The sequence below is a fragment of the Brachionichthys hirsutus genome, chromosome 22, assembly GCF_040956055.1.
Source record: "Brachionichthys hirsutus isolate HB-005 chromosome 22, CSIRO-AGI_Bhir_v1, whole genome shotgun sequence".
Taxonomy (NCBI): domain Eukaryota; kingdom Metazoa; phylum Chordata; class Actinopteri; order Lophiiformes; family Brachionichthyidae; genus Brachionichthys; species Brachionichthys hirsutus.
Genome location: NC_090918.1, coordinates 2,756,176 through 2,766,061, shown reverse-complemented (window position 1 = coordinate 2,766,061; position 9,886 = coordinate 2,756,176). Strand labels below are relative to the sequence as shown.

Here is a 9,886-nt window from a genome sequence, read left to right as displayed (position 1 = left end):
GAAGTGGAGACTTCAAGATCAGATGAAGGGAACGACGAGGCAGAGGTTTCTGCTGGCCCGAGAAGGGAAGAGAAAGACGGACCGCCTGAGAACAGGGATGTCAGGCCTAAAGCAAGAGACGATGTGAGATTTCAAAAATATAAAGTCACAAAATATGATCTCAGAGGACACCCGAAGAAAAACCCCAAATATGCGATGCCACTGCGCCTGACGAGAGATGGCGCAGGTAACGCACACTTATTCACCATTCACACTGTCAGATGCGGAACACATAAAAAAAAAATTGCCGTCTCCTAGAGACGGCGGAGATGCATGGATAACCGCGTTTATTGATGAAACAGGTCACATTTTGGCGTTAGGAGATTTTAGGACTGCCGTGAGGGCTCACCTGTCCAGAGGGGAGGCTAAGATGCAACCTACTTTCCAACATGTCTAAAAAACAACAACATACCGAGCAATGTTTTTACCCATATGCAAAAAATATTCAGATTCAGAATGCGGCGCTTCCATTCCCCGTTTTTGTCTGTATGTCTATGAACTTTCTGTGCATAATTTTGGCAAGCACAAATTGCCGAAGTTATTTATGAGTAACGGCCAATTAGGGCTGGGAAATAAATCTATTTATCAGCTAAAAATCGATGTTAATTGGCAAACGCGAGTTTCCCCCCCGCCACACTTCATTCGCGTTCCGTTCCATAGCGCGCAACAGAGAGAAACAACATTGCTGCCGCTGCGAGAAGAGTCCAAAGAAAGGGATCAGTAATTCAGTCATCTACGAACTTGTTCCATATACATGAACTAAGAAACGGAAATTTCCTGCACCATCTTCAGGTAAAGAATACAATTAAGAAAATAATTCCAACACTCCGAGGCTTGTTCCAGCCACCAGAATTTATTGAAGTCGCAAAGCATTCCCTGACAGCTAAAAAGAACCTCTAAGATTTATAAACTACTCTCAAGCACAGATACGATATATCTGCCCCATCTCAAAATGGGAGATAGATTTGTCACTAACCTTAGACCATGACCCAAATCTGTGAAAACGCATTTAAAATGACAATACACACAAACCTTCAACTCATCCAATATAAAATCACCTGCCACTTCAACCTGAGCCAAATTTGTGGCTGTGTTTCCATTCAAAGTTACATAGTTTATGATGTTTGAGAAACCCTGGTTTTAGGGCACCAGGAGAAGAGCCTATAGGTCGCTAACGAACTCTCGGAGCAACCGCAGCTCAAACTTCTAAGTGCACAGCCCTCCGCTTCAATATAGGGTTAAAACGATCCAATGGTGCCGAGGGGATCCAATTTGCGCTGATATACGGTGAAGCATTAGCCCGACTCTATTCACTACTAGTTATTCTGACCTCTGCCCTGCTAACCTGGATTTTCTCCAACCTAACATTCGCCTCTTGATACGTTGCTAAATAAAAAACTGCAGTGAACTAGCGAAAATTAATAAATAAAAAAAACGAATGTCTTTGGAGAGCTTCTTTGCTAAAGAGAAAAGTCCAACTGAGGAGGAAGAAGAGGAGGCGACGACCTCCAAGAAGAGAAACCAGGAGTCAGACTTAAACACGTGTTGATCTACCTGCCTGCCTTCGATAACGAGGTAATAAAGGATTCAAAACCGCTTCAGCACATAGAGACCAAGAACCCTGGATTAAAAAACAAGAATGCGGAATTTATTACCGTAATTCCCGGTGTACAAGCCGCTACTTTTTTCCAATATTTTGAACCTTGCGGTTTATGCAACGACGCGGCAGACTTACGTATATTTTCCAACTTTCGTTACGCGCCGTGTTTTGTTAAAGCCTACTTATTTTCGTTACGAAATTAACGCCCGCCCGCCCGGAGGGAAAGCCCCGCTTGCGCGTAGCTGGGGAGATCCGCGAGAAGGGCCCGGCGCGCGTCCAGAGTCGCCGCCGCCGGACCGCCGTACCCGGTCCCCCGCCGCCTGTCCGCCATCCGCTACGCGGCGTCGGACGCGCCGCCCCTCGACCTCCCGGGCGTCCCCACCCCTGCCGCACCATGCTCCCGCGGACGGAGGATGAGGGGCACGGGGGCAAGGGGGACGGGGACACCCCGCCAGGCGCGCGCCGTGCCGCGCAGCCTCCGACGGGCGGAGAGGGGAGGGCGACGGGGCGACTGCTCCCCCAGCCCCGGCTCGAGCCCAGCCCCGCTTCGCACCCCAGCCCGACCGACCCAGCCCTTAGAGCCAATCCTTATCCCGAAGTTATGGATCTGATTTGCCGACTTCCCTTATTCCAACATGCCAGAGGCTGTTCACCTTGGAGACCTGCTGCGGATATCGTTACGAGCCGTGTTCCGTTAAATATCATTTGTTTCAACGTACTGGTAGACACCTGCAGTTTACGAATATGTGCAGCTTATTTTTGTACAAAATAAATATTTTTTTAAAATTCAGTGGGTGCGGCTTTTTCACAGGTGCGCATAATAGTTCAGCAATTACGGTAAACAAAAAACGTGAACATTAAGGACAGAAGTAATTATTGGGACCACAATTTATGCCAAGTAGATATTGTGTAACTATTAAATATTTATTTAATCGTTATTGCACAATATAAAGTTTATATTCCTATTTTTTTTATTTAATTACCCCCCCCCCCACCGGTCCACAGAAAAATTGCCCGGCATGAAACCGGTCCGTGGCAGGAAAAAAGTTGGGGACCACTGAGTTACGTGAACTGCTTCTTTAGGTTTGGTGCAACCTGGTACTCGGGTTGATTTAGGAATCTGGATAATTCAGGTTCCTAGGACAGCATCTATTTTTTTTAGTATAACAGGTGGGATTTTAGACATAACATAGTCTTTAGAACCTTCTAGATGTTAATCTGGTATACGCTCTATTCTACGTAAAACCCCGGTGTTATTAAGGCACTCAGGAGTATGTAAAAAGGAGAAAAGGGGAGCCTATAGGTTTTTCTACTTTTTAGATTTTTCCGTTTTTCAAGAAATTAAAAAGATACAACCGCAGCTCCTGGTCTTCTTCTTTACCTACTACAACTGAACGCGCAGCCCTCCAATTCAATATAGGGTTAAAACCCACAATCCTACCTCAGATGTCGGGAGAGAGCGAGATCTTTTTTGGGTTTGTAGGCTGATGGAAATTCAAGTGGGGATTTCCATGCTTTGAAGCGCCTGGTGTTTTTACCAAACCTCTCATAAGGCTCAAATTGTCCACAAGTCAACAACAAGGACTCCTTTGTCTATCTCCCCGCCTGCTCCATTGTACGCGACATTGCCCTGGCTGCTCTAAGGCAAATCATCTCAAAACCCTGTCAGGATGACTCAGGGTTATAGTTAGTACAAAAACACATTCCATCATAACGACTTTGGTTTTGGGTTAGTGCAAAACACAAAAACACATTCCATCATAATGATTCAGGCCTTTGGTTTAGTACAAAAACACATTCCTTCTGGATGACTCAGGGTTATAGTTAGTACAAAAACACACTCCATCATAATGACTTTGGTTTTGGGTTAGTGCAAAACACAAAAACACATTCCATCATAATGATTCAGGCCTTTGGTTTAGTACAAAAACACATTCCTTCTGGATGACTCAGGGTTATAGTTAGTACAAAAACACATTCCATCATAATGACTTTGGTTTTGGGTTAGTGCAAAACACAAAAACACATTCCATCATAATGATTCAGGCCTTTGGTTTAGTACAAAAACACATTCCTTCTGGATGACTCAGGGTTATAGTTAGTACAAAAACACATTCCATCATAATGACTTTGGTTTTGGGTTAGTGCAAAACACAAAAACACATTCCATCATAATGATTCAGGCCTTCGGTTCAGTACAAAAACACATTCCTTCTGGATGACTCAGGGTTATAGTTAGTACAAAAACACATTCCATCATAATGACTTTGGTTTTGGGTTAGTGCAAAACACAAAAACACATTCCATCATAATGATTCAGGCCTTTGGTTTAGTACAAAAACACATTCCTTCTGGATGACTCAGGGTTATAGTTAGTACAAAACCACATTCCATCATAATGACTGTATTGGCAATAGAATAATTACTAAGCATAATGACAATTATACAATTGATAATTGCAAAAGCAATCAAGTAATCATTAAGTGGAGATTGAACAATGTTAAGTAACTGATCTACAGGGACAGTTAGTAGGACAATAACTGTCTGCAGAGGTTCCCATTTACGCTTCACCGAAAGACCTTCGTGTGCGGCAGAGTTTTCGTGAGAAACAGTTCTGGACTGCGTCTCCGTGTTTGACACTTAGTCTCCGTGTTTGACACTTAGAAATTATGACTTCCTCCCACATTGTTACTTAGCGTTTCCCTTGTATAAACACCTGCCTACTGTTCCAAGAACCAAAGAATGTGTGCCTATATAAGCGAGATGTGCTCACTGCCCTTGGCTTCAGTCGGACAACCGGTGTTCTGCTTGTATGACTGAAGCCCCAAGGCCTTGGTAAAAGAATTAAAGACCAATCTTACATAATCATGTGTCTTTATTATACATTTATTTAAAGTAACAGAAAACTGCCAACACATGACTTTGGTTTTGGGTTAGTGCAAAACACAAAAACACATTCCATCATAATGATTCAGGCCTTTGGTTCAGTACAAAAACACATTCCTTCTGGATGACTCAGGGTTATAGTTAGTACAAAAACACACTCCATCATAATGACTTTGGTTTTGGGTTAGTGCAAAACACAAAAACACATTCCATCATAATGATTCAGGCCTTTGGTTTAGTACAAAAACACATTCCTTCCGATCGACTCAGGCTTATGGTCAGTACAAACACACACTCCACCAGAATGATTAACCCATCGCACCCAAAGCCATGAGTCTTTCAGTACGACCTCAACACATTCCATGAGTTTTGTTAATCACAACCATTTTTATCACATCAATACTTTCCCTTTTCAGTGACATCTGATCGTGACACCGTAAACCCAGAATCATACATTCCTATTCCGTAAAGTGGTGGTAATCATGTAGGGAATTTCCGTGTTTGGTGAAACCCTACAGTCCCTACAGGAATCTAATGGAATGCGGTGGAGTGTTCCGAGCCTTTTGGAAACGCTATTAGATCCTTCCGAGAAAGAGCGAGTGTATGATGAGTCAGTGAGGCAAATAGAGACATGTTGAAGCTATTGGAGCCTTCGAGAAAGTTCCAGTAAGAACCAGTCATCGTGCTAGGAAGTCCCCCACAATCCTGGGGCCCACATAGGAGACAGAGATAGATCCTGATCCTGCGAGCGCCTGCTTACAATGGACACGAGTAGTGTGCCATTCCGGACACAGCAGCGAGGACAAAGACGGACTTCTACTTTCGTCTTTGCCTGAGTGAAGGACTTGGTCTGAAATTGGCAGTCTGTCCTCTACTGGCCATCTTGTGTTGGAGATCACCAGAGGACTGAGACCCACTGCTTAGGCCTTTAATGGAAAAAGGCCTGCTTTGCTGCAAAGGACTGTTCTGGTAATTGACTCTCCCCAGAGGAAGAAATAACCAACCTCGCTTACACTACCACCGCCGGAGATACCCGACACTCCAAAGGGGATCATGTAACGTCCAAAGGATTCTCCTGCGATCTCACCGATACGGTCTAAATCCAAGTGAAGCAAACTAACTAGCCAACTAGTTTATCATCATCATGCCGGGTGGATTAACCAAAGAACTCCAACTGTTCAACGTTAAACTGCGAGCTGCGTGGGAGTGTTGGATGACAGAAGGCAAACACACATTCACCAAGACAGGGAGGCGACGCCGGGCGAGTTTCATCTTGAGAATAAGTTCAATAAAGTTTGACTTTCGTTTCGCTTAATGCGCCTTAAAACCCGGTGCGCCTTTTGTATGAAAAAAGACGCTGTGCCCTTCAAATCTGCGTCACATTGCAAATCAATCATTTCTAGCTGGATGTCGGCACATCAGAAGCTTTAACTGTGAAAGGTGAGCGAAAAACTGAAAATTCTGTCTCAAGTTCACCAAATACCTGAAAAGGTCTCAAACTACTACAGCAATCCTGCACACTTGTCTTTGTACCGTTTCACGTCTGCATCAGGTCTGGTCACACGCACGTCTCAGACATGGGAAATGAGCAGGGTCGCCACTTGCCAGTTGCGTCTCAGAGAAAGTCAGCTTCAACTTGAATGCATGTTGTCAGAATGCATGTGTGACACCTTTTTTGCGACTTTGCAACATTTTGTTCAGATTGTTCAAGTGCTCAGTATCAACCAAAAATACAAGATCATGCAGATTGTAATTGCAACACCGGTTTTCCTTTTTTTCTTCTGCCGATAGTTCCGAAATCCTCTCCGCTACGGTATTCCTCGTCAGGCTAATATTGGCAAAAGCTTGTCGCTTCTCGGGACAGACGAGTTCAGCCACCTTCGTGCATCTTTTAACAAAACTCACCGTCGGAATACGACTTTGATGATAATGCAAGTTCGCTAACAATTGGGTAGCTGGCCTTTACTGCTGCTTCATTGACTTGGTTTGACATAAAACTGCAGGGAAACATCACAAGGTGCTGCAGACTGTGCCTCCGACTCAAAACAGAGGCGAGCGTGAGCCGGTGTTTATTTGTTCTATCCACAAAATACGCGAGTCACTAGGGACGGGAGGAGCTCTCCTGCCACAAGATCCAGGATGCGTCGACATTTACAATGTCCACAACAATGGAGGATGCAGATGCTATATCAAAGCTAAAAAAAAAAATCTTAAAACTGGACTTTGAGTCAAAACAAGAAATCAAATGGATTTTTGTCCAGAAGGATCGGCGTATGGACTTCATTTACTTGTAAAGGTAAGACCATATATGTACACACTGCTGTACAGGACATTATATATTTGTATAATACAGTCCACAACAATTAAAGCATATGCAGTGTATATACACACACACTTCAATTTATTTAAATGTGCATGAATCATGGCATTGCAACGGCAAATTAAGAACAGATTTCAGAGCGAATAGGCTCCCTCAGCTACGAATTTAACATTCTTGCTTGGCTAAACATGAACATCAAGTATGTGTGTAAAGAAAACTTATGAGACATGAGAAACATAAACCTTTGTAGAGTCACTGGGTGAGTTTACATAGACACATTTAATCGGATTAAAAGCCTGATCGGGATAAAAATGCTTCGCGTACACACCCAAATCTGATTGGGGGGGGGGGGGGGGGGGTTATATACGCACTTCTGCTATTCCCGGAAGCTAGTTGAAGCAGAGCGAGCGAAAGACATGTCGAGCGCAAGACAGAACCGGTCACTACCTGAGACAAACACATTGCCGGAGATATTAAAAGGAGGAAGCTAACAGCGCAAACTGGGAAAATGCGCGAAATAACGCCGACGCTTCAAAACGATGTTTAGTTTAAGACGGAAGTCGCTACGGCTTCTTCTTCTACTATTTCCCGTATATTTAGTCTAAATTGTGCACGTGTTAAAATATTTTTGTCCGATCGAAAGTGTACTGCAGGAACGCGCAAGTCCTAATCGGATCAATATTTTTAGGGCCCATGAACACCGTGCATCCGATCACAATTTTACTCCGAACTCTGATCGGATTAAATAAACTTTGTCCACGTAAACAAAGCCAGTGCCTCACCAGCCACAAACCTCGCCACACGTCACTGGTGGCAGGTTTCTTTTTTATTTTTCTGATAAAAGCATTTCTGCTTTTTCCACCAGACAGGAGACATCTCTTCTCATCTACTACATGTCCAGCCAAGCTAAACAGACGCTCGCTTTCACGACAGCAGGGGGAAAGTAGGCTAAATTAAGGACATTTCTCATCTATCCATTTTCTTGGATAACAAGAATAACGTTATTCTTGTTATTTGATCGTATGCCCGGTTGCGACTTTAGGCTTTTTCAGACAACCGAGACAGAGTCAGCTTTTCGGTTAACCGGAGAGCTCGACAATTATTTGTAAAGAGAAACAAAATAAAGCAAAGATGACCCAATACACTAACAAATAAAAACACAACAGTGACATGTATTTGTGTTCTTATTTTCTGTTAACAGGGCAACGTTGATTCAAATACAACCATTTCTCCAGCTGCACTCACTTAATCCGACTAATCCCGCACCCGGTTCACATTAAAATCAGCCCAAATGCTGCGAACCAAACCATTAATCACGTCACTTCCTGTCTCAATACGGAACCAGACCACTGTCTCAGAGGTCACACAGAGCTCAAAAATACGTTGTTTTGGCGATAACGGAAAATTAGGGGGATCCGAACCCTTGTCCAACCGGATCATTAAAGCCCTGCTGGTTTAACAGAGACCGCAGCCCCGAACTCGGCCACGCAGAGACAGAAACGCAGTAGAAACATCTCAGGCGTTCCGTAGTAAAAACTCCGTCTAAAACAAGACCGACCGTCCAATAACGACGAACGTTACTTACGTAGTTCCGTTTTGTCAGCGCTTCTAACGTCCATCAAAAATGCACGAAAAGTAGTTTTCCCGACAGGAAATTTGTCGCTCCACCAGAGGAAAAAATAAAATAATCCATGCGATGAACAATAAATCCACGAAAACGAATAATCCGATTACATGTCCCGAGTTACTTCCGTTTAGATCCGCTCCGCCCACGACCTGCGCGACTTCTCTCCAGGCGCGACTCCAGGGCGACCAGTTATAGGATCCGACGATGGACGTCTGTACAAGGAGCGCTTTGATTGGTGGAATCTTTGGAGGCGGTTGTGTAATTTGATTATGTTGTTCAAATGTCCACCAATAATAGACGAGTTAGCGCCAGTCACCCACGGAAGACCGGAGGGCTCCGCCCCCTCTCTGTCGCTGCATTCCTCATGACGCACGGTCGCGGATTTTTTTTTTTTTTAATGATCTCCAAACTTTGTTGGCGGGCTGTAGTTAAAGAAAATAACAAAATGTCTGTTAGTTTCGATTTTGTATAATTATATTTTTATGTTTTAAAATGTTTAAAAAGTGAATGTCTCGAGTTTTACCTTAACTTAATTTAATAATAATCATAATAATAATGCATCGGTCTTATATAGCGCTTTTCTTCGAGAAACTCAAAAGCGCTCAACATCGTGCATTATTTATCAATTAAAATAAATAAATGACGCTTCAAACGCACGAATCAAGGCCGAGCATTTCGGTTAAAACATATTAGCAAATACATATTTTTTAGGCAAATTATAGCGCATGTAATTTTCAGATATACAACTACCTTGATTTAAACAGTTGAAGTTGATGAAAACATTTCATGTAAATTGGTTTTAGAGCGGTTTAATGTCTCGGTTGATCAGAATGACTTTGGTGCTTTCACACTGCCGCTGTTTGCTCCCTTTTAAACTGACCAGAGTTCCTTTCCTCGGATAATCCGCTCCGTTTGGGCTAGTGTGAACGCGCATCCGGACTCTGGAGAGGATCAAAAAAGTCCGCCTGAAAAGGAGGGTCTCGGTTCCTTTCGGCGGAGCAAACGCAGGACTAAAAGTACTTAGTGACGCTACGCGGTGCGTCTCCGGTAGAGGAAGTACAGCGAGAACTACAAGCTGCTCTGCAGGGGAAGCTCAGTTGCCAAAAAAAAAAAAGAAAGTGGCAAAATATGTACCGCTGTGTGTAGATTTCATTGACTAAATATGCGTTATAATACTTTACTATCTTTTATCACTGGTAACTGACACGACTTCTCTCACAGCGCTTTAACACAGGCAAGCGCGGAGCGGATAGTGGGCTGTTCAGCAGCGCGATAGTTTTTCATTCCGTTGTTCTGAACTGAGCCGGAGACTTTACGGACCCCCAGCGACGTTGTCTTTCGTTCGTTTCGTTTCGCGAAGAAATCACAGTGTGAACGCAGTCTGCTGGTGCACAGCAAGGGAGCAATCTCTGCC

The 9,886-nt window shown here is 43.7% G+C and overlaps 1 protein-coding gene across 1 annotated transcript in view; it reads left to right on the top strand.

The window, feature by feature from the left end:
* The first annotated feature begins 217 nt into the window (after positions 1 to 217).
* The window catches only part of LOC137911063 (voltage-gated potassium channel KCNC2-like), a 54,209-nt gene continuing 44,540 nt past the window's right edge, over positions 218 to 9,886 (top strand). The window contains exon 1 of the mRNA XM_068755485.1: positions 218 to 226. Within this exon, the coding sequence (XP_068611586.1) occupies positions 218 to 226 (9 nt within the window). The remainder of the gene's footprint in view (positions 227 to 9,886) is intronic.